This window comes from Antechinus flavipes, chromosome 3, assembly GCF_016432865.1.
Source record: "Antechinus flavipes isolate AdamAnt ecotype Samford, QLD, Australia chromosome 3, AdamAnt_v2, whole genome shotgun sequence".
Taxonomy (NCBI): Eukaryota; Metazoa; Chordata; class Mammalia; order Dasyuromorphia; family Dasyuridae; genus Antechinus; species Antechinus flavipes.
In genome coordinates this window covers 75,365,698-75,391,706 of record NC_067400.1, presented here as the reverse complement: position 1 = coordinate 75,391,706, position 26,009 = coordinate 75,365,698, and the positions used below count along the sequence as shown (strand labels likewise).

General features: G+C 33.3%; 1 protein-coding gene across 1 annotated transcript in view; it reads right to left on the bottom strand.

Annotated features, from left to right (window-relative positions):
• PTH2R (parathyroid hormone 2 receptor) overlaps nt 1-25,311 on the bottom strand; it is an 85,419-nt gene extending 60,108 nt beyond the window's left edge. Inside the window, exons 1-4 of the mRNA XM_051983662.1 lie at nt 25,190-25,311; nt 22,460-22,557; nt 20,303-20,489; nt 19,072-19,225 (exon numbers count right to left, since the gene is read on the bottom strand). Of these exons, the coding sequence (XP_051839622.1) occupies nt 19,072-19,225; nt 20,303-20,489; nt 22,460-22,557; nt 25,190-25,267 (517 nt within the window). The 5' untranslated portion in view covers nt 25,268-25,311. The remainder of the gene's footprint in view (nt 1-19,071; nt 19,226-20,302; nt 20,490-22,459; nt 22,558-25,189) is intronic.
• Between the last annotated feature and the right edge of the window lie 698 nt (nt 25,312-26,009).

Genomic DNA, 26,009 nt, shown 5'->3' with positions numbered 1-26,009 from the left:
TAAATATATTTTCATATTTTTCATGTGTGAAAACAAAAGCAGATCAAAGGGGAAAAATCCAAGAAAGGACAAAAAATAAGCAAACAAACAATAACAAAAGCACAATGCTTTGATTCACATTGTCTCCATAATTCTCTCTCTGGATTTAAATGGCACTTTCCATCACAAGTTTATTGGAATTACCTTGAACTAACTCATTGTTAAAAGAGCCAAATCCATTATGGTTGATCCTCACACGTGTTACTATGTACAGTGTTCTTCTCTTGGTGTGTTCATTTCACTAAGCATCACTTCATGTCTTTCCAAACTGTGAAATCAGCCTACTCATGATTTCTTATAGAACAGTAATATTGTATTACATTCATATATCACAACTTATTCAGCCATTCCCTAAGTGAGGGGCATTCATTGAATTTCCAGTTCCTTGTCACAACAAAAAGGGATGCTATAAAGATGTTTGTACATTGGGATATGAACCCAGTAGAGAAACTACTGGTTCACAGTTTTATAGTCCTTTGGGCATAGTTCCAAATTGAATGCTTCAAATTACTCTCTAGAATGGTTGGACCATATACAACTCCATCAACAATGCATTAGCAGTGCCATACATTGCTGAGTAAAAGGTACATTCTTTTCTATCCTCATTCAAATTTCTCCAATTTCTATTGTTATACCAAAGTTCCCTTTTAATGTTGTGACCCAGTTTCTCCAATTGTCCTATTAGTTATTTAATTGTTGAGATAAAGGTTTTATAGACATTCCTTTTTAATGTTTGACAAGATAAAGGTTTATCCATTTTAGATTTCATTAGAATATCAGTAACCTCCCTCCATTAGGTTATCCCCACCTAGGTACCTCCATTATGTTATTCTATAAAATATTATTCTATAATATTCTATATTATTCTATAAAAAGCTTTCTGTCCCAGTACTCAGGGCTGGATTCTTTGAGATGATAGTCTCATCCAGCCCTGGGACCAAGATCCATCTGGTCCCAGTGTCTCTCTCCATTTAATAAACTATTGAATTGGTCTCTAACCTCTGTCTTGTTCAGTTTCTTTGGCATTACACTATCACACCTAACTTTTATAAATTTCTGTTACTTTGTTCTTCTTTATTTTGTATTTTGACCTATCTAGTTCTAATAGGGGGATGTTGAAAACCCCCAATAGTATAGTTTTGCTGTGTATTTCTTCTTGCATCTAACTTGGTGCATATGTTTGGTATTGATATTACTTTATTATCTATGGTACATTTTACCAAGATGTATTTTCCTTCATTATCTCTTTTAATTAGATCACTTTTTTGGTTTTTATTAATCTGAAATCAAAATTGCTACTCCTGCTTTTATTTTATTTTTTACTTCAACTGGAACCTAGTAGATTCTGCTTCAATTTTTTATCTTTTACTGTGCATGTACCTCTCTGTTTCAAATGTATTTCCTGTACACAACATAATGTAAGATTTTGGCTTTTAATCCACTCAGTTATCTGCTTGCATTTTATGGAAAAATTCATCCCATTCACATTCACAGTTAAAATGACTAATCCTGTCTTTTCCACCATCCTATTTTTCCCAAATTACAGTTTCACTCTCCTTCTAATTTTTCCCTCCTCACTAGTGTTTTGCTTCTGACCAGCATCTCTCTCAATCTGCTTTCCTTTGTTTCAGACCTTCCTTTCTTATCTCTTTTCCTTCTACTTCTGGCCTCTCTTCTATTATCCTCCTTCTTTCCTTTCCCTTTTCCTCTTCTACTTACATATAGCATGAGAAACATTTCTATACCCAATTAAGTATGTATGTTATTCCCTCTTTGAGCCAAATCTGTTGAGATTATAAAGTTCAAACAATGCTCCCTCCCTCCTTCTTTCCAATGACTGTAATAGTTCTTTTGTGCCTCTTCATATAATATAATTTATCTCATTTTACCTCTCCTTTCCTCTTCTCCCAATAAAATACTTTTTTCAACCCTAGTTTCTTTTTTATATAGTCCTATTAAAATCAACTTTTACTTACACCCTCAAAGTATGCCTCTTTTCAGTATCTTGATATAGAAACAATTCTCAAGTAGGGATGTAAACATTTTAAACTTCATAAAAGTTTTTCCCTTCTGTTTACGTTTTTATGCTTCTCTTAAGTCGTGCATTTGGAGATCAAATTTTCTGGTCAGTTCTGTTTTTTTTTTTTTTTTTTTTTCATCAGAAATGATTGAAAATTCCCTGTTTGCTTGAATGCCCATCCTTTCTCCTGAAAATTTTTCTGTGTAGTTGATTCTGAGTTATAGCCCAAGCTCTTTTACCTTCTAAAATATCACATTCCATGCCCTCCAATCTTTAATATGGAATCTGCTAGGTCTTGGATAATCCTGAGCATAGTTCCTCGATATTTGAATTGTTTCCTTCCAGAAGTTACAGTACTTTTTCTTTGATTGAAAATTATGGAATTTAGCTACTATATTTCATGGAGTTTTCATTTTGAGGTCTCTTTCAGGAGATGATTGGTGGATTCTTTCAATGACTATTTTACCCTCTGTTTCTATAATATCAGGGCAGATTTCCTTGATGATTTCTTGAAAGATGCTGTCTAGGCTCTTTTATTTTTCATTGTGGCTTTCAGGTAGTCTAATAATTCTTAGATTCTCTCTCCTGGATGCATTTTCCAGGTCAGCTGTTTTTCTAATGAGGTATTTTAAGTTTTCTTCTGTTTTTTAATTTTTTTAAAAAAAGTTTGTTTGACTGCTTTCTGATATGTCATTCCCCTCTATTTGTCTGATTCTAATTTTTAATGAATTATTTTCTTCAGTTAGCTTTTCTACCCTCTTTTGCATTTGGCCAATTGCTTTTCTAAAGAAGTTGTTTTGTTTAGTGGATTTTTTTCCCATTTGGCCAATTCTATTTTTTTTTTAAGGAATTGTTTTCTTTTTCCATTTCACCAAACTTATTTTTAAGAAGTTGTTTTCTTCTGTATATTTTTTCCCTTGTTTCACCAAATCTATTTTTAAGAAAGCTTTTTATTTATTTATTTTTAAGAAAGCTCTTTTTTCTTTTCTACATTTCACTTCTAATTCTCTTTTAACATCCTTTTTGAGTCCTATTCTTTTTGTACAGCAAAATAACTGTATGGACATGTATACATATATTGTATTTAACTTATATTTATTAATATATATATATATATATATATATATATTTAACTTATATTAACATGTATTGGTCAACCTACCATCTGGGGGAGGGGATGGGGGAAAGGAAGGGAAAAATTGGAACAAAGGCTTTTGCAGTTGTCAATGCTGAAAAATTACCCATGCATATATCTTGTAAATAAAATTTTTAAAAAGAACTATAATTTTAAAAAAAGATCCTTTTTGAACTCTTCTGAGAGAGCCTTTTGAACTGAAAAGCAATTTATATCCCCTTTTGAGACTTCACCTGAAAGCATTTTGCCTCTCTTGCCCTCTTCTGACTTTGTGTTTTGATCTTGTCTCTACAGTAGCTCTTTATTGTCAGAGCTCTTTTTGCCTTTTTGCTCATTTGTAAAGTTTGAGGTCCGCATCTGGGGCTCAGAGCAATTTGTCCTTTGCTTCCTTTGCAGGGTGTCAGGGTGTTAGAGGCTTCTCACTGACTGCATTGGAGGTGGTAATACTGCAGTCTTCCCCACTGCACTTAGCAAGCCTCACTATGCTGGGGGTTTGAAGGATCACAGTTTGCTTCCTATAGTGATGTGATGGTCTCACAGTTGTTTTGTCAATCCACTGGCTTGCTGAACCAGGACAGAGTAGCCAACACTGCTGCAAGTTGGCTAAGAGCCTCCTGCTAGATTCCCTTCACTAGGCCTCCCCACTGGGCTGCTGCCTCCACATTGGGTCATGTTCTTCTCTGCCCAGTTGAAACAGACGTTTCTTGAAGTCCTTCTGAGATATCTTAAGCTGGGAAATGATTATATTATGAATATTTGTGAGTTTTGACATTCCAAAATCTGTTCAGAGGCTTGATCTAATGTTGATTCTGAAGGAAGCTAGGGAAAGTTCAGGCAATGTCGTGTCTATTTTCCTCCATCTTGACTCTGTCCCTCTTCAAGTTCAGGTCTTTTCTTTAGAACTTGATATCAAGCATCTGATGAGGTATTCCATAAGCAAATTTCTCAAAGATTTCTGCTCCCAAAGAAAAGCCTCTTTACTTCCAAATGGCCTTTTTGTTTTTTAGATCATTTTAAGAAGTCTGATAACTTAGTAATTAAACAGTTATTTATTTATTAATTAGTAGACCTACTACTTTTTTGGGTAATTTTTTTAAAAATTAAAAAGTAAAATTAAGTTATTCTTCCCCATTCTAACAACTTTGGCTAAATCTATTTTGATCTTCAGCTTTTTAAAACAATTTCTTTTGCTTCTTTCTTCTTGAAGAAGCTTTCAAGCATATCATAAACAAGTGCCAAAAGTGTGATAAAGCTATACTTCTGTTCTTTAGCAACCTGGGACCTATGAAGCTAACATGCAGGTTCAAAAATTTGGCCAGTTTCCCAAGTTCAGTGTTCTTTTTTGGTCCCCAATAGAGATTCACATTTCCATTTACCCAGAGGTTTTCACTGAATCCAAAAGATAACCACATTAAATATTTCTTCATGGGAAAACATGAACTAGATGGTTTTTGAATTGTGACATAGAAAGATATTGAGTCTGTCAAGCAGAGGCAAAGTAGCAGTATATTACAAAAATATGAATGGTCTAGTTTCCATTTTTGCTCAATTGTTAGAGATACAAAAACCTCAGTTAATGTCGGGCAAGACACTGACTGAGCTCTTATTGATTCCCTACTATGTACTTCATATCAATTCTCCCCAACCTTTTTCTTCCCTTCTCGATTTCCTAGCCTTGATTCCCTAAATTCCCTAACTCCTCCTAATATTACTACCCTGGTTGGTGATTATATTTCCTACTTGCCCTGAATCTTGGAGAGTCTGTCTGTCTGTCTGTCTGTCTGTCTCTCTCTCTCTCTCTCTCTCTCTCTCTCTCTCTCTGTATATATATATATATATATATAGGCCAGAAACTGTGAAAGGCAACCAACATTATATAATGATAAAAATGATACATTTTCCCTTCTCTTCATAATATTCTTAAAAAAAATTTTAATGAAAATGTTATTTGTTTTATTTAAAGTTAATGTTTCTGCCACATCAGTTAAATATATTGTCAGACCCTATGCATTCCAGGAATACAGGTAAAAACAATGAAACATCTCTACACTTATACTCTAATGGGGAAGGGTAGAAATATGTTATGTTATGTTATATATATATATACATATATATATATATGTATATGTATATATATATATACACATACACACACACACACTTCATAAATTTAAATAAATAAATGCAAATGTATAAAAGTAGTTGATTAGAAGGTGGTTTGTGAAGGGGACTACTTACAAGGATGAGAGCAAAAAGGATTTCATGCAGTAAATGGTGCTTTTATTATGACTTTAAGGAAGAGATAAAGAGGGGATGTATTACAGGCATATGCAACAACCAATTCCATAAATGTTTAGAAACAAATGATAGAGCTCTCTATATGAAGAACAGAGAAAAAGTCAATCTGCCTGAATAACAACGTATAAAAAAGTAATGTCCAGCAAGCCTGGAAAGGCAGACTGGGACCAGATTTAAAAGCTAAATTTTTATTGTTCTGTTGTCTCTACCCTTTGTGATCCCATTTGGAATTTCTTGACAAAGGTACTGAAGTGATTTATTATTTCCTTCTCCAGATCATTTTACAGATGGGAAAACTGAGACAAATAAGGCTAGGGTCAAACAAATATTAAGTATGTGAAGCCAGATGAGGTTTCTTGACTCGACCTGGCTCTCTGTCCTCTATATCACCTAACTGCACAAAAGCTAAAATGAGGAATTTATTATGTTATCTAAAGGCAATAATCACAAATTTTAGAACTAGAGGAGTATTTAGTGCATTTAATGCATTTAATGCAAACTCTGCATTTTATATAAGAGAAAATAGATTCCATGCTGCTAAAAATGCCTTATAAAGTCATATAAGTTAGTGGCAGAACTCAAACTTTGATTTCTTTTTTTGTTTTGTTTTGTTTTGTTTTGTTTTGTTTTGTTTTTATTCAGTGGTGTTTTTTTTTTTGTTTGTTTGTTTGTTTTTTTTATAAAACAAAAATTTTTAATAGGCATATGTTAAAAATTAAGATAATACAAAATTGTTAATAGGCACACATTAAAATTAATATATAACATATAAAACAAAGATTGTTAATAGGCACATATTAAAATTAACACATAATATATAACATAAAAGTGTTAATAGGCACATATTAAAATAAACATATATAACACAAAGATTGCTAATAGGCATATTAATAAGGGCATTTTGGGTGGCACAGTGGCTAGAAGGCTGGTCCTGGCATCAGGAAAACTTCTCTCTGGTTGTTGCTCAGTTGTGACAGCCTTGTCCAGCCCTTGTTGTCCTCAAACTTTGATTTCTTTGAACTTTTTTCTTTCAAAAATTTGGTTTCTTCTTTAGTGATACTGATATAATAAATTAAAAACTAACTGGTAATTAAGTTATTCATTATTTTTAGATTCTCATATCTGTTTAATAGTGGTCTATATAACAGAAAGGGTGACATTTGACTTGGGAAGAAGCACACTGACTAACTTGGGTTATGTTAATAGGCCATTGAGTAGGTAGACTAATGAAACAAAAGAGAGATTAATAAATAGGGTGATAAAAAAAAAACCTCTGTTCCCAGTAATCATCAAAACCATTTGGTACCAGTTACAATAAAAAAGCAGAGCAGACTAAATGTGCAATTTCTTTTAAAAAATCAAACTCAATAATCTATTGGTCAATGAAAATAACTACTTTAGGGAAGAGAAGAACTGATAGAAAACAATTTGGCCAATGTTAAATTTACTCAAACATCTTACACCATGTACCTCAATAAAATTAAAATTTATTCACATTCTAAACATTAAAGATTATACATCTATACAGAAGAAAATTATAATAGATACTTTTCATACTATGGCTAAGTCTAAGTACTTAATCAAACAAGAGATAGAAGCAATATCAAAATAAAACAGATTATTTCAGTCACATGAAAATGAAGGGCCCTTGCTTTAAAAGAATCACTGGGGTTAGGATTTGAAAAGAAACCATTGATTGGGAATAAGTCCTTAAAGCAAATATTCAAGATATGTAGAAATCTAACAAAAATAATGAATGAATATCGATGAATATAGCATTTTCTAGTTATGAGCTATGTATAAAGCCATGTGCTAATTAGTCACTGGGGTTATTAATGAAAAAGTAAGCTAGTTCCTACTCATGGAGCTTCCTCTCTAATGGAATAGACAATGTATGTAGATGTATACAAATGAGAGCCAGTCCCCAACAGATAAGTGGTCAAAAAACATAAACAGTTTTCAAAAGAAAAGTTGCAAAGTATTACAATCATATGAAATATTCTCACTATATCTCTCACTATTAATAAAAGAACTGAATATTGAAATAATGAAATAGTTTCAATTCATATCCAAAAAATTGGCAAATATAACAAGAAGAAAAAATAATAATACTAAAGGGACTGTGAAGAAAAGAACATCAATTAACTGTTAATGGGAAGTAAATCATTTCAGTCATTTGGGTAAACAATTTAGAATTGTGCTTTAAAAATGACTAAAGTGTCAATACCCTCTGACCCAGAGAAACCTCTTAATTATGGGAAATAAGTCCTTGTTTTCCAAATAAGGATATTGAGGTTCAGAGAAGGTAAACAGCTTCTCTAGAGTCATACAGATAAGTATACAAGGGAGGATTTAAACTCATATTTGCCTGGCTCCAAGCTTAGGACTATATTCATTACATTAAATTGCTTCTAGGATACTATTGATTTACAAGAAGAATTTTTGTGAAGAATTTCATTAGGAATATAGGAAGCTTTTATGAACTGATACAACATGGAGTAAGCAGAACAGACTTCCAAAGGGAGCCAAAATGACAGAGTAAAGCCAGAAAGCTGCTGGAGTTCTCCCAGTTTCCCTTGAAAAAACACATGAAACCAAGTCTCTGAAATGGAACTCCCCAGCTCAAGATCAGCTGGAAAATATTCAAGAAAGGTCAGTCTCATTGTAGTGAAAATGGTGTTGAGTTTTTAGATAGATCTGGGAAAGCCAGTAAGAGATTCTTAATCAGCAAGTAAAACCTTCAATCCTATCTTGGTAGAAGAGCAAATCAGTGAGGCTGCTTCCACTTCCATATCAGAATGAAAACTCTGGGAAACTAAGTTATTTCCTGAATACAGCAGGCAAAGTTACCCTCTGCAAACTCAAGGGGTCCCTGCTCTCAAAGGCAAGACTCAGAGCTGCACAGTAAGCTTGGAACAGTGTCCCTTCTACCCCAGGAGCAGAGTTCGAGCATAAAAGTAAAAAAAAAAAAAAAAAAAAAAAAAAAGGAAATACCAAAAGAAAAGGAAAGGAAACCATAAACCATAAAAGAAATCATAAAAAGTAACTATGTTGACAGTGAAGATCAAAACACAAGCTCAGATGAGAACAAAATGTCCCCAGAAGAAATCCCAAAGAGTGATAGGAATTGGTCTCAAGCCAAAAAAGGCTTCTTAAAAGTGATCATAAAACATTAGGTAGGTAAGGTAGGTAAGAGAGGTATAAGAAAAAATGAGAAAGGAAATGAGAGGTATACACAAGAGTCAACAGCTTGAAAAAGGAAGGAAAAATTGAAGAAACCAACTCCTTTAAAAATAGAATTAATAAAATAGGAAAAAAATATAATAGCTAACTGAAGAAAATCACACCTAAAAACTATAAGAGGGCAAAGGGAAGGTAATAACACTGTGAGAGCAAAAATCAGGCAAACAAACTAAAACAAATAAAAAAAATGGAAGAAATTGTAAAATACCTCACTGAAAACTAGCTGACCTGGAAAGTAGATCCACAAGACTATTTCAAAAATTTTAGTCTACCTGAAGACCATGACCTAGGAAACAGCCTGGATAGCGTTCTTCAAAAGATCATTAAAGAAAACTGTCCCAATATTCCTGAAACAGAGGTTGGAAATACTCATTGAAATGACCCATTGGTCATCTTCAGAAAGAGATTCCAAAAGGAAAATCCCAAGGAATATTGTTACAAAACTCCAGAACTACAACCTCAAATTAAAAGCACTGCAAGCATGGGGTAGCTAGTTGGCACAATGGATAGAGCACCAGCCCTGAAGTCAGGAAGATCTGAGTTCAAATCTGGTCTCAAACACTTAACATTTACTAGCTGTGTGACCCTACAGAAGTTACATAACCCCAATTGCCTTAACAAACAGACAAACAAAATCACTGCAACCTGTTAGATAAAAATAATTCAAATATTAAGGAGCAGGACTTCTGGCCAAGATGGGGGAGAGGACACACACATGTACTTAATCTTCGTCTTTGCTCTCAGAACTTGTTTCATGACAAGTCTCGGAATTAGTGCTTGACTGGGAAAAAAAAACCCACAAATAATTACCAACAGAAGACATCCTTGAAATTTGCCAGAAAAGGTCTGTTTTTGCTTGAGAGCAGGGATGGTTAGATCAGGCATGGGCTGAGGGCAGGCAGTGGCAGTGAGAGCACAGCAGGCAGCTCACACTAAGCAGACTGGAGAGGGGTGGGGTGTGATCTCAGACATCCCACTGTTTCTGTAGAAAGAACTTTACCACAGTGTGGCTGCTTTGTCTTGGCAGCAAGCTGGTAGACCAGCAGAGAAGCTGTAAATACAGGAGATAAAGATTGTAACCTCAAAAAGCTAGGGTCTTTCAGGACCTGGCCATACCGACCTGGAGTGTCTCAGCACATTCTCAGAGTCTCAGAGCCCAGATGCAGCACAGCCATCACTGTCCTGCTAGTGCCTCACTGCTGCTGCCCCAAAGTCTGTAGAGAAAGCTCAGTAATACCATCCAGCCCCGCTCCCCCCCACCAAAAAAAAAAAAAAAAAAAAAAAAAACAGACTGTATTTGTTTTTTGTTTTTTTTTTTTTGCTAGTTTGTCTTCTTTGATTCTTCCCTGACAAAATGAGCAAAAAATTTAAACAGACTCTAACCATTGAAAGCTTCTAAGGGATAAAGAGTAGACTTTAAACCCTGAGGAGACTAAAAACAGACTATCTCCAGATATGTTCTGGATATGATCTGGTCCTTAATACACAAAACTCTAATAAGAAATTAAAAAGGCTCTCACAAGAGAGCTAGAAGAAAGATGGGAAAAGGAAAGGGAAGCTTGGCAAGAGAGTCTGGATAGTCATCCCACTAATTTAAAGATAGAGTGGATAAAGAAATCAAATCCTTGAAAAGCAGAATTAGTGAATTGGAAAAAGAAAATAGCTCTCTAAAAATAAAATTGGCAAAATGGAAAAAAAAATTGATAGAACAAAAGAACTCACTTAAAAACTCAATTGGAGAATTAGAAAAAGATATAAAAAAAGTGAGTGAAGAAAATACTTCATTAAAAATCAGAATCAAACAAATGGAATTGAATGACTTGAGGAGACACCAAGAATCAGTCAAGCAAAACCAAAAAAAAATGAAACAATGGAAAAAAATGTCAAATACCTTCTTGGGAAAACAACAGACCTGGAAAATAGATCTAGGAGAGATAATCTGAGAATTATTGGACTTCCTGAAAAAATGTGATGGAAAAAAAAGATCCTGGACACTATTTTTCAGGAAATTATCAAAGAGAACTACCCAGAAGTTATAGAAACAGAGGGTAAAATAGAAATCGAAAGAATTCATTGATCACCTACTGAAAGGGATCCTAAAATCAAAGCTCCAAGAAATATAATGGCTAAATTCAAATTACATATATATATATATATATATATATATATATATATATATATATATATATATGTGTTACAAACTGCTAGAAAAAAATCAATTCAAATATAGAGGAGCCACAATAAGGATTACCCAGGATCTAGCAGCATCCACATTAAAGGATCGAAGGGCCTGGAATGTGATATTCTGAAAAGTTAAAGAACTTGGTATGCAGCCAAAAATAGCTTACTCAGCCAAAATGAGCATCTTTTCCCAGGGAAAAAGATGGACATTCAATGAAATAAGTGAATTTCATCTATTTCTGATGAAAAAATCTGAACTAAACAAAAAGTTTGCTCTCTAAATATAGAACTCAAGAGATACTTAAAAAGATAAAAAGAAATCTTGGGAACTATATCTCTGCTATAAAGATATATAAAGAACACATGTATAATTTGTCCTAGAAACTAGAGGTGGAAAGGAAATTATACCAGAAAAAGGGTAAAGTGGGGGTCTATATCTCACAAAAAGGCAAAGGAAACCTATTATATCTGAGAGAAAGAATGGAGGGAGATGAACATAGTATATATCATATTCTCATCAGAATTGGCTTAAGGAAACCTATTATATCTAAGAGAAAGAATGGAGGGAGTTGAACATAGTGTGTATCATATTCTCATCAAAATTGGCTTAAAGAGAAAAATATTAGACATTCTATTTATGGTGAAACTTCTTCCACCTCACTGAAAAGTGGGAGGGGAAAAGTGAAAAGGGAAGTAGTAAGCTAAGTGGAAGAGAATACAGAAATTGTGAGGAAAAGAGGTAAGATGGGGAAGGAACTTTAAGGTGGGGGGAGGGATACTAAAAAGAGAGGGCTGTGAGAATCAAGTGGTGCTCACAACTTTAATACTGGGGTGGGAGGTAAGGGGGAAGGAAAGGAGAAAAATATAAACAAGGGTTAACAAGATGGCAAGTAATACAGAATTGGTAGTTTTAACCATAAATGTGAATGGGGTAAACTCTCCCGTAAAGAAGAAGAGATTAGCAGACTGGATTAAAAGCCAGAATCCTACAATATGTTGTTTATAGGAAACACACCTGAAGCACAGCGATACATACAGAGTAAAAGTAAAAGGTGGAAGCAGAATCTATGCTTCAGGTGAAGTAAAAAAAGCAGGGGTAGCCATCCAAATCTCAGATCAAGCAAAAGCAAAAATTGATCTAATTAAAAGAGATAAGGAAGGGCACTATATCTTGCTAAAGGGTAGCATGGGTAATGAAGCAATATCAATATTAAACATATATGCACCAAGTGGTGTAGCATCTAAATTCTTAAAAGAGAAACTAAGAGAGCTGCAAGAAGAAATAGATAATAAACTATAATAGTGGGAGATTTCAACTTTGCACTCTCAGAATTAGATAAATTGATACTGGGAGCCAAGATGGCAGAGCAGGCACACACAACTCTCTAAGCTCCTCTCATTACCCTCATAACCAACTATTTAATCCAGCATCAAAAATAACTCTTCACTGCTTAAATTCATGAAGATTAGAAGCACTACAATTTACCAGCCAAAGTCAATCTGGAAGATCGCCAGGAAAGGTTTGTCCTGAAGGGCCAGGAACAGACTAGCACAGGCAGCGAGAGGCTAGCGTCCTGAGCAGACCAGGGGCGGGGGTGATCTCTGTGGCTAGAGAAGTTATAGAGACAACTCTGCTATAGGCTAACTGCTCTGCCTTGATTACAAAGCAGTAAACTGGCAGAGAAATTAAAGCCTGAAACAGAGGGAACTCTAAAAAACTCCCGAACCTAACGAGATCTGGCTGTAACCCTCAAACCCGGAAGTGACTCAGGCAGACTTTACTGCAGCCCTGCGGCCACATCCAGCAGTTCGGGGCTTTTGCGGGGGCAGTTACTAATCTGCACGGCAGGGGGGCACAGCCTGGGCAGCCTCTAATCGGCAGAGTGGGGGGGCTCAGCCTGGGGCAATAGAACCTCCCCAGCTGACTGCACTTCCAGGCAGACACTTCCAGTCCCTGCAAATCCATTCACTACTCAGCTGCTAATACCCCATAGCCCCAGGGCAGGCTTTGGCTTGGGAAGTGAAACTCTCACTGCTCAGCGTCTAGCCCCAGGGCAATTGTTATCTCACACAGCCGGGGTTCTTTGAAGGGCACTTTCCCAGCTCAGCCCTGCAGGCCTGAGTTACTCCTGGGTGGGGAACTCTTTCCCAGAGCACTCCAGTACCTCACTGCTTTACTTGTCCTTATATCTTTCACTGCTCTGCAAAGGAAGCTGGTAACCTCCTGGCTCTGAAGGCAGACCCTACAGGCTTTAACAAAATGAGTAAAAAAATCAAAAGAACAATTGATAGTTTCTATACAGAAAGAGAACAGCTTTTCAACCCTGAAGAGACTAATAGCAGACAGTCTCCAGACAATTGTTGGTCTCCGATACAAAAGGCTCTCCTAGAAGAGACTATTAAAAATCTTAAAAGAGAGCTAGAAGAGAAATGGGGAAAGGAAAGAGAAGCTATGCAAGAGAGTACAGAAAAGGCACATAACTCACTAAAAGAAAAAAATTTTTAAATAACTTTTTATTGATAGAACTCATGCCAGGGTAATTTTTTTACAACATTATCCCTTGCATTCACTTCTGTTCCGATTTTTCCCCTCCCACCCTCCACCCCCTCCCCCAGACGGCAAGCAATCCTTTACATGTTGAATAGGTTACAGTATATCCTGGATACAATATACGTGTGCAGAACCGAACAGTTTTCTTGTTGCACAGGGAGAATTGAATTCAGAAGGTATAAATAATCCAGGAAGAAAAACAAAAATGCAAGCAGTTTATATTCATTTCCCAGTGTTCTTTCTTTGGGTGTAGCTGCTTCTGTCCATCTTTGATCAATTGAAACTGAATTAGCTCTCTTTATCGAAGAGATCCACTTCCATCAGAATACATCCTCAAATAGTATCATTGTTGAGGTAAATCTCCTGGTTCTGCTCATTTCACTTATCATCAGTTCATGCAAGTCTCGCCAGTCCTCTCTGTATTCATCCTGCTGGTCATTCCTAACAGAACAATAATATTCCATAACGTTCGTATACCACAATTTACTCAACCATTCTCCAATGGATGGGCATCCATTCATTTTCCAGCTTCTAGCCACTACAAATAGGGCCGCCACAAACATTTTGGCACATACAGGTCCCTTTCCCTTATTTAGTATCTCTTTAGGGTATAAGCCCAGTAGAAACACTGCTGGATCAAAGGGTATGCACAGTTTGTTAACTTTTTGATCATAGTTCCAAATTGCTCTCCAGAATGGCTGGATGTGTTCACAATTCCACCAACAATGTATCAGTGTCCCTGTTTTCCCACATCCCCTCTAACATTCCACATTGTCTTTCCCTGTCACTCTAGCCAATCTGACAGGTGTGTAGTGGTAAAAAAAAAATTTGATAAAGTGGAAAAAAAAAAAACAACTTCCTGAAATGTGAATTGGAAAAGGTAAAAAACTCCCAAGAAGTGCAGAGAAACAGAATTTGTGAATTGGAAAAAGAAAATAACTCACTAAAAAAAAAAAAAAAAAAAAAAAAAAAAAAAAAAAAATTAGTGAAATGGAAAAAAATTCCATAGAGCAAAACAACTCAATTGGACATATACAAAAAGAAGTAAAAAAAGGTAATGAAGAAAATAACTCACTAAAAATCAGAACTGAACAAATAGAAATGACTGATTCATTGAGACATCAAGAATCAATCAAGCAAAAACAAAAAAAGGAAAGATTGGAAAAAAATGTCAAATATTTACTTGGAAAAACAACAGACCTGGAAAATAGATCTAGGAGAGATAACCTGAGGATCATTGGACTACCAGAAAATTATGATGAAAAAAAGAGCCTAGATACTATTTTACAGGAAATCATCAAAGAGAACTGCCCAGAAGTAATAGAACCGGAAGGGAAAATAGGCATTAAAAGAATTCATCAAACACCTTCTGAAAAAGACCCCAAAATAAAGACTCCGAGGAATAATGTGGCCAAACTTCAGAATTTTCAGACTAAAGAAAAAATTTTACAAGCAGCCAGGAAAAAACAGTTCAAATACTGAGATGCCACAATAAGGGTCAGGCAAGATCTGGCTGCCTCAACATTAAAGGATCAAAGGGCCTGGAATCCAATATTCCAAAAGGCAAAAGAACTTGGAATGCAGCCAAGAATAAACTACATTTAACAGCTTTTAGCAAAGTTGCAGGATGTAAAATAAATCCATTCAAATCAACAACATTTGTATATCTTACTGACAAAGCCCATCATCAAGAGATACAGAAATTACATTTCAAATTACTGTAGACAAAATAAAACACTTGGGAGTTTACCTGCCAAGATAAACCCAAGAACTTAAGGAACATAATTACGAAACATTTCCACACAAATAAAGTCAGATCTAAACAATTGGAAATGTATCAATTGCTCATGGGTAGGCTGAGCTAATATAATAAAAATGACAATTCTGTCTAACTTGGTCTACTTGTTCACTAGAATCAAATAGAAATCATGATGAAGTTGATTTTAGAAAGGCCTGGAAAGATTTATAGGAACTGATGTGAACGAAACAAGTAGAACCAGGAATACATTGTATACAATAACAGCAAGAATGTATGATGACCAACTATGAAAGTGTTGGTTCTTCTCAGTGATTTGGTGATCCATAGCAATCCCATTAGATTTTGAATGGAAAATGCCAGGTGCAACCAGAAAAAGAACTAAGGAGACTGAATGTACATCAACACAAGCTATGTTCACTTTTTTTCTTTTGCTCTCTGATGGTTTTTTTTTCCCCTTTTGCTCTGACTTTTCTCTCCCAACATGATTAATAAAAAATGTGTTTTAAAAACAAATAAATTTGTTAGAGAAAAAAAGAGAATACTAATCTTGATACAATTATGAAAGAATAAAATGCTTTCTTCAAAATCAGAGAGAAATTTCCATTCTCACAGTGAAATGTTTGTAGCAGCTCTTTTTGGTAGCAAAGAATTAGAAGATAAGTATATGCCCACCAGTTGGGGAATGGCTGAAGAAATTGTGATACATGAAGGTAATGGAATATTATTGTTCTATAGAAATCATATTGAAGTTGATTTTAGAAAGACCTGGAAAGATTTACATGAACTGATGTGTATTTTGCATGAGTTTATGCTTCATTCAGTAAAAAGGAATCCAAAGATTTTCATGTAATTAGGGAAATTTTTATTACCAAGGAATATGTTTATCATCCCCCCCCCTTTATTTCTAAGTATGGAGAAATTTAAATAGAAATCATTGATGTTGACAAAATTATAAAAGGAAAAACACATTATCATTATATTCTGTAGCAATAAGTGCTCTATGTCTTGAAGGATTGTTCAGAATGCTGTAATTCCTTAAATAAAAAATGTGTTCATTTTTCAAAAAAAAAAAAAAGAATAAGCAAAACTGGGAAAGCAATATGAAATGTGACTTCAAAATATAAATAAAAGGAACAAAACCCAAAATTGAAGTTAAAGTAATTTTAATGACTAAAGTTGGCCCTAGTGAAAAGTTGAGAAAAATTTACTTTCTGCTGTTCTTGAAGAAATGGAGGACTAAGGATACAATATATGTTACAATATTCAAATTATATTGTTTTGCTTTGTTTTGTTGAAAAACATTTTTCAATTCTCTCTCTTTACTTTTTCTCACAAGGATAGGGTATAGATTGATTAAAAATTAATGGGACATAATAATCAAAAGATTTAAATGAAAATAAACATTTTAAAAACCAAGTTTAATTTACACAAAAATATTCCACAAGTAGACCCTTTGTTGCATTGTTTTTAATATTTCTATTGATGCCTTTAATTATCAAGCATATATCTTATTTCCAAACAATATTATCATGGGATTTTTCCAAGGAGCAAGTGGTGAGGATAATCATATAATACAGCTAATAGGCTGAACAGCAGGGAGGTCTTTAGACTATAGTGTCCTTTTATGTATTCATTTGTCTTTATAATTTACAAATATCATTTATAGCCCTTTGGAGTATATTTAATTTTTGAAATCTTTCTCAGAATGAAGACTTACTTTCTTAGAAAGTAACTTCAGGCAGTCTAGAACAAATTGACCACCAACAGACACAATACATATAACAAGAACAAAAAACAACAACAACAGGAAATCTATCCCAACCCTAAATTAATTAGAAATAAAATTGAGAACACAAAAAAAAATCTATCTCAAGTTTTAATGAAAACACATCATAGTAAGGCAGGTTGATTAACACAGTTCTTTACAAAGTCTACAAACTGAATGCATATTAAGTAAGAGACTGGAAGAGTTTGGGATAATTGTTTGAAAGAATTAAAGATATTACAAGAGGTTATATGGGTTTGGCTACAATAAAAATCAATATTCTTTGGTTTTATTACCTAGTAATGAAACTTATAAGGGTTTCTTACACAAAGAGAGGGTGCCTCTAGAACTATACTTTTATTTATATCATTATCATTTCTTCATGAGTGAAGTATCATAGCCAAATGAACCATGCAATTGATCTTATTTTATGGTATTGATTTTTAATTAGCAAGATTAGCAAGAAAATAGATGAGTTTATTTTGAGGATTCTTTAGAAGGTATTGACAGGCTCTAAGTCTTGAAGGATTTTTCTTTTTTTTTTAAGTTTTCTATTAAAATTAACATACAGCTAATTTCATTGTGAAAATTAATCAATCATGAAGAGGGTTTATGTTAATCCCTTTAAAAACCTTATCTAAGTATAAATAAATTTAACTATTTTTACCTGCTCATGAGTTTTAGAAATAGTGAAATATGTGATTTGTCTTTTCAAATCACATCATGTTGCAGTGTAGCTTAACCATCTACCTTTCCATTACATTACACTTACCTTATAATTTAGGGGAGGTGACAATAAGTTGTTCAGTTACTTTTTAGTCATATCTGACTCTTCATTACACTAATTGAGATTTTCTTGACAAAGATACTGAAGTGATCTGTCATTTCCTTTTCCAGCTTATTTTACAGATGGGGAAACTGAGACAAATAGGATTAAGTAATTTATCTAGGGTCACATAGCTACAAAGTGTCTGAGGCCAGATTTGAACTCATGAAGATGAATTGTCCTAACTTCAGACCTAGTGCTCTATCCACTGTATTATTTACCAATAATTTATATAATGTATTTTTATCACTTTATCACTTTTTTCTTTCTTCTTTCCTTCTTTCTTTTTCCTTTCCTTTATTTCTTTGTTTCTTCTCTCTCTTTCTCTGTTCCTCTTCCTCCCTTCCTTCCACTAAATTTTATTCTGTTCTTTCTCTTCAACAATGGATAAGTTTATATATTGTCTTCCTTGAATCTCTTCATATAATTTAAGGGACAAAATGACCCCATAATATAATTTCTGGAATTATGACTTAATAACCTAGGAATATGGAAATCTACTTGTTGGAGTCTACAAATGAAAGAGGGACTTCCTCAATAATCCCTCTAGATTTAATATACTAAACTGCTGAGATTCTGGAGTGGATGAATTTGATAACTGAAGAAATACCAGATTTACAGCTTGCAAATTTAGAAGTTGCAAACATTTTGGTCAAATATTCACTACAAAAAAGAAATTCTTGCTCAATGGCCTTGGATAGAAAAAAAATTCCTTCCTTTAGAAAGACTCAGTACTAATTAATCAGATTAGGGAGTAAAGGTATCAACATATTCACTGATTTAAAAGTGAAACACAAAAGTATTGTGTTATTTGTAAAGAAAGATTATGATCGACTCATTTTTCTTTGGTTTTTACATGTCTTTAAATATGACAAAAAAAGAGAGTTAAGAGGAGAAAGTTAAGGAAAGAAATAGACAAAGATAGAGATATAAAAATACATATTACATATATGTGGATACTTATGGTTTTATACACACACACACATATATATCCACACCTACATATAATATGTACATATAATATACATTACATATAATATATACATATATTATAATATAATATACATACAATATACACATATGTCTATATATCTATATTTACATACACACAGAAAGGGGGTGCAGAGATCACAGAGAGAAAGACGATGCAAGAACATATAGGTGATAAAGGAAAGGAGGGACAGGGAGAGAAAATGTGTGAGCAAAATTATTCAGTCTTAAAGATCAAATGAAAAAAGAAAGCTAAAACCTTACCCCAGCCTACCAAGGTGAAGCCCCAAAGATACTTGGTATCTGAAAAGAAAGCCACAAAGATGAGACTGTGTAGGTATAGGCCTTCCACTAGAATCCAATAGTAGTTTGTGGCCAAGAAGTAAATAAACATCACAACAGCAATCTTGCACCCCACCTGTTAAAAATAATGAAAAGCATTATTTTTTTCATGCCAGAACTCCCAGATGAGTTAAATGATAGCATGACACTGTTCAAAACTTCAAACTTCAGGGCTAGGTCTTCTTTTTATGCTTTTTGTACCATTTTACACAAACCAAAATTTTAAGCATATTTCCTCTAAGAAATTCAAAGATAATAGTTGTCATCAAGCATTTATTTATTAAGCTCCTACTCTATTCCTGACACTGTGATAAACAAGGGATATTTAAAAAAAAGTCTGCCTTGAAAGAGTTTACATTCTAATAGTTTAGTAATCCATCAGTAAAGAGAGAGAAAATCATTTCCCTAGGAAACTAACAAACAGGTGAATACATTCAGGTGTTGACTGAAAAAAGATCCCTTTTTGTCACTCTTTTTGCTTAAGGACCAGATTACTGGAATCCTCCTGGACACACTATTGCTTCAGAAGCCCAATAGTATGAATTCATGGGTGAGTGCTACTAATTGAGAAAATTCAGGCTCATTATTTGAGCAATACACCCAATTTATGTTAGCTAGAGAATGACTAGAGATTTTTTTTTCCCATTTAGGGAATAGATATAGAAACAATGGGATAGAGAGGGAAAGCACCTTTAGCAGAATAGGAACATGTTAATCAAGAGCAGTCACTATCAGCCCAGAAGTCCTATGATTTGATGACTAGCTCATAATAAAGGGCATAAAATGATAATGAATTTTCTATACATGTCATGAGAACCAAATTCAGTAATTCAATCTTTTTTTTTTGTTGTTGTTGTTTGTTTGTCTTGTTTTGTTATTGTCACCCCAGAGATTTTCTGAATGGAAAGTTCTATCCATTTTTTTTTACACAGGAAATGAGCAAGGAATGAATAAATCAAAGTAGAAATCTAAAGAGAATAAATGAAGCAATAAAATCAATGACAGAGAAAATGTGTTGGATGTTCTCTTTGTGTTCATGGAAGTATTTTCAAGCAGTCAAGACAAGCCAAGTAACAGCCTAATGGTGACATTCTTGTGTCTTTTTATGTATATGTTTAGAAAGTTGTTCTAATTAGGAACAGACAATACTTACATATTGTGATTTGTCCAATGGGGGTGATATCATTGGATTTTGTGGGTCAACCATCATAAATGATTCCAGCTCTTTCATGTCCACGTGATCATGGGCCACTTTATCCTTAATAAAGATGCTTGCAGCCCTCAGCATGAATGAAACAAATAAGTGCATGTGAATATAGTTCCTGGTACAATGCAGTCTTCTGCAAATAGAAAACCGAAAAGTGACAAATTTGGAAAGAATTACTGAGGGAACAACAAAGGAGAAAAGAAAATAAGACATAACTATGAATCTAAATAAAGATAGAATCTTTTTCAGCTCTTTTAGCCTATGATGCCAAATATAACTGCAGGGTCATTACTAAAATGAAGGTTATTTGAAATTTAATTATATGTTTTAAATTATTTATATCATCTACCCAATTCAAATATAGCAAGTGAATAAATTTCATATCATGTCCAATGAAAAATTATGTGGACTAAATGTTCCTGAATCTCTCATATTTATACCAACTATATATACCAACAAAATTTTGCTTTGAAGTCAATAAATTATGTACCTTGAAAAGGAGCCAATGTGAGTTGGTTTAATTATTTTGGAATTAAATTTGGAAACATGCTAAAACTTTAATAAAATGTCCATATCCTTTGACCCAGAGATCCCAATTAAAAGAATGGGTCTCAAGGAGGTCAAAGCTAGAAGGAAACATTCTATATATGCCAACTATAGGTTGGTTTTCTTTTTGTAACAACAAAGAACTGGAAACAAAGTAAATGTCCACTATTTAGCATGTAGACAAATGAATTGTAGTAGATGAATATAATGGAATATTAGTGAGCAATAAAAAATGATGGAAATTAAGAATATGGAGGAGCATGGTAAAAATTTTATTGACTCATGCTAAGTGAACTAGACATAAAATCAGGAAAAAGTCATATGTAATAATAATAATACAATATGTGTAAAGAACAAAACATAAAAAGAATATGATAATTAAATTTGTCCCCAAAGAAGATACACGAGAGAGTTCATCCCTCTCATCTTTGCAAAGATGTGAGCCTATGAATGTATAACACTTCAGAACCTGTTAGACAAGGTTGATGTATTGCTTTTGCTTCACTCATAGGAGATAATTAATAAATACTAGTTGGTTTGAACAAATTACTTTGTGTTTGTGAAAACTTGTTATTTTATACATGAAGGAAAATTACCTGATAGAAATACACAAGGAATTTAGCACTTATATTATGCCAAGCATTATGCTACATGGCAGGGATCCAAAATTTAAAATTTAAAAAGAGCCCTGTCTTCCAGACATCCTATGGACTACTTTGCATCCTATGGACTAGTTAAGGGAGTATTTAGGAGATTAATTAAAGAATCATTCTTTAAAAATAATTTTTTGGGGAAATAACATTTTCTCATTTCCATTACTCCAAAGTCCTTGAATTTAGTCTTCTAAGGGCTGAAGTCTTTCTCTGATGCTAATCAGAGGTGACACTGTGTTCTTGACATCTATACCAGTAGATCAAGGTATTTGAGAAGTCCTAAACCACAAAATATTCATGTTTGGGCCTGGTGATAGATGAGGGATCTGCAAATCATTGACAGACAGCTAAGTAAATTCAGAGGTTCATCCATTCCAAAGTTGGCAACAGTGATGAACTTTTGACCTTGGCAATTCTTAAAGATTACATACCAATTAGCAGAATAATTATGATCTTTTCACTAATGAAATCAAGTATTTTTCAAGTATTATGGTAACAAATATTAAATTCCTTATGTACTATTATCATGTGCTTTTACTTTATGTATGCCCAAGAAACAACTTTGTTCAGTGATATCAATAAGCCCCAGATACTCATTTTCATGACTCACACAGCTATCTTTGGCAGACAAATATGTTGCAATATTGATATTCTGATTTGTAGGTTTTATTTGCTTTGCTCCATTGTTAATTTTGAAAAATTCACCAACTTCCTTCTATGATAAGAGCTTTGCCAAAATTGAATAGAACCATGCAAGACTGAATACATAAAATAACATGTGAGATAAATGTATTTCAACATAGAATATCCTGAGATGTTTCTGTCTTCAGTGGATAGAAAATAGGCCCTCTGGCAGTGTATGAAGGAAAATGAGAAAAAAGGGAATCATGACTGATCTGCTCACCGGAAATAGCCAATGATGAAAATCGCTACAGCGAGGGAACTGAAGGAGATGGAATATCCAATAGTGTACATGATATAGAGACGTTCAAAGAATGCCTGCTGGAGGAGAAACAAACAAGCTTAAGTTATATAATTATTCCCTACTTATTTTCCTTCTCTCCTTTATAAATAAAAAAAATCCAGAAAATATGACACATTTTCTTTGGACATGAAAGCACAAAATGTAATTGTTAGTTATTTTCTGGTATGCTAAAAACAGGGTTGAACTTTGTCCTTTAAACAATTTTAATCACCTTGTGCCCAATCTAAAGAATCCTTTTTCTTTTTCATTTTAAAAAATCATTACTCCATTATTTTGTTTGCCCATAATTTGTGAATACTTGGAAATCTTTCAAAGGACAAAGGAAGATGCCAAACATTTTCTTACTAATCTTTCCCCAAATTTAAAAACAGATGTTTCCTAAACCTTCAAAATCTACATTGTTCTTTTTCTAAACTAATCACTTAAGGCAGTATCTTTTCTGCAACAACAAATAATAAATGATATTTATACCAGAATTTTCTTCAGACCATTTCAAAGCTTAAAGTTTTGCAGAGAAATAATTTTCTAATCTTTTTTGAGATTGTATTTTTAACCTTGAGAATATAGAAAACCTTAAAAATACAGGTGACCCAATAATTGTTTAGCACTCCAAATAATTTAATTCTTTAAAAAAATAATAAATACCATTGTGTATTTACTACTTCTTGTTACTAAGATATTTTTTGAGATTAATAAAAATGGTTTTGCAATGGATATATAATTTGTTATAAAGATATTTGTATAACATAAAATTCAAAATCATGGATTTAGTAAGAAAATTTCTTTTGAGGCACCTTATATTAATCTGAATATTACATTATTGTAGCTGTGAAAAAAATTCTGAGACTGACTAACTTTTTAAAAAGAGATATTTGCTAATGAAATATAGGTTCAAATATTTAGCAACTTTCCAAAGAATTTATGGAATAGAATCCCTTATTGTTGTGAAAGGGTGAGGTTAAAAAAAAAACAGGTTCTGGGTTTTTAAAAATTAAATATCAAAACAAATGTTTAAAATTGTCTTACATGTAAGTGGGAAAAAATGAAACATATTAAAAAATAAATGCCAATAATACAATAGTTTACACTTATATAACGCTTTAAGGTATTTCTTTAAATTTTTATTTAAATTTGTATTTTTCTCAGTTTCATGGTAAAAAAACAAGATTTGATTTTTGGTTATACATCTACGTGCTTTAAGGTTTTCAATGAGCTTTGCAAATATTGGCTCATTTGATCCTTCCATAATAGCATGAAGCAACCAAAATCAAGGAGAATTAAATGAATTTGTTAAGGTCAAAATGCATCTGAGTCATGATTTGTGAAAAGATTACCAATTAAATTGATTTCTTAATTGGCAAGAAATTTTAAATTTGTTCGCTATTCTTAAAAATATCATTTTTACCTTTTATTAATTCCATTCCATTTCTATGTTCCTTCTATATTATAGGTATTTATGATACTGAAGTCCATCACCTTTATATAAATAAATTAGGCACTACATGCATTTTTATTAAGTATGAGAAAATAATAAATTGCATTACAATATGCAAACCACTCTATATTATTTGAAGTGAAACATTCTGGAGGTCTTGCTAATCCTTTCTTTGTCATAACACTGGGCTGGAAGTCAAAAAGTCAAAGTTCACTCCTAACTCTGCCAATGACTAGCTATTTAACCACTTCATTTCTATGATCCTCAGTTTCCTTACCTGCAAGCTGAGATGGTTGGTGGGTAGGAATAGATGATCTTAAAGATTCTGAAGAAAGTTTTAACATTCTGTTTTCACAATTGTAACTTTTCAAAATCTGGCAATCAGAACTGTGATTTCATTGATTTAGAGAACTTTCAGTGAAATAACTCTATAAAAGCCAATCTATTTCTAAACCATACAGCTAGTATTTTTTTGAATAAAAGCCTTGAATCCAGCTATTCTTGACTTTTACGAGGGCTAATTCTCCATTATGCTAAAATGCCTCTAATATTTCAAATATTCACAAAATTAATAACTAGTCATTCTTTTTAAGATTTCAAAATCTGCCATGTCTCTAAAATCAAAAGGTACTCCCATTGTCTTCTGTGGATAGAAAATAGAACCTTGCTCAGTATATGAAGGAAAATGAGAAAAAAGCAAATCATGACTTATCTGCCAGGATAGGTAGAGGGGTAGCCAGAGATTAAAATATTGTAGGCTTCAAAGAATGACTATTCATGAGGAAGTAAGAAGCAAGCATAGGATAATAGAGTTAAAAGTTAGAAAAGGCCTTTAAAAAAAGACTATATAGTTCAATCTCTTCATTTGTCATTGTTTTTCCATTTGGTTGATATCTAGAAATAGCTCTGACCTGAGGAAGAAACAGAAATTTCCTGTTCTCTGAGATTGATACATGAAAGAGAAAATAAGCTCATACAGTATGAACAATATCAGAAAAGACCAGGATTTAGAAAAAACAGTGATTTTTATATTCATTAGGCTCTAAATGTCTGCTTAATTGAATAAAATGAATCTAATAATTTATTCTTGTTCTTTTTTTTTCCACATTTCAATGAAGGAAGAAGAAAAATGAGTTCCATATATAATTAGGTGATATCAAAAATAGTGAAAGGGTCAATACAATATGTATTTAAAAAACCCAACATTTAGATACCTTTCTTGTGTTGCTTTCTGGTTGGAAGTAGCTGAGACATTCTGAATAATTGACCCATGTTTTATTTAAACTGTGCATAAAATCCCAGGTTCCATTGGGGTTACAGTGCCTGAATGCAACTCCTGTAAAAATGCAATGAAACATATTTAGTCTGATCATCTCCTGTCAATTCTGTTACAAAAATAAAACAAATAGCTTTTTTTTTGTTTTTGATCAATCATTTATCGACAAGTTTAATACCTTTATGATTGAAGTCATAAATATAAGGAGGGCATGGAACAGCCAGCATTTTCCCCACTGTGCCTCTGGGCCAGCAAATTAGTCCATCCCATTCTGGAAAACAATTTCCCTCTGGAAGGAAGGTGAAAGAATAAGACAATGAAAACATTAGGCAATATAAACATAGGTCTTCAGTTTTTGCAGCCATCTATAGGACCACTTAAAAATCCAGGGAACTGTGAGGATGTAAGATAGTGGATATTAGGATGGGGCAGAAATCATACTAAGTAGTTACTTGATAAATTATTCCACAATTACCCTATCAACTAGGCAGAGCAAATGCTATTTTCTCTATTTTATGACAAAAGAAATTGAGTAAATGAGGTTAAAGAATTAGCCTAGGGTTATATATTATAAATACTGAAATGTAGTTCTCTTGTCCAAAAGGCTCTTGCTCTGAAATAGAGTTTTTCTTTTGCTTGTTCCTAAAACTACTTGATTTTTTGTTTAAAAGCATAACAACTGGTACCTTTGTATTGGCAGGAATGGAAAGTTGTGTGTATGAAATATCAAAGATGATATGATTATAGTTCCAGATGTG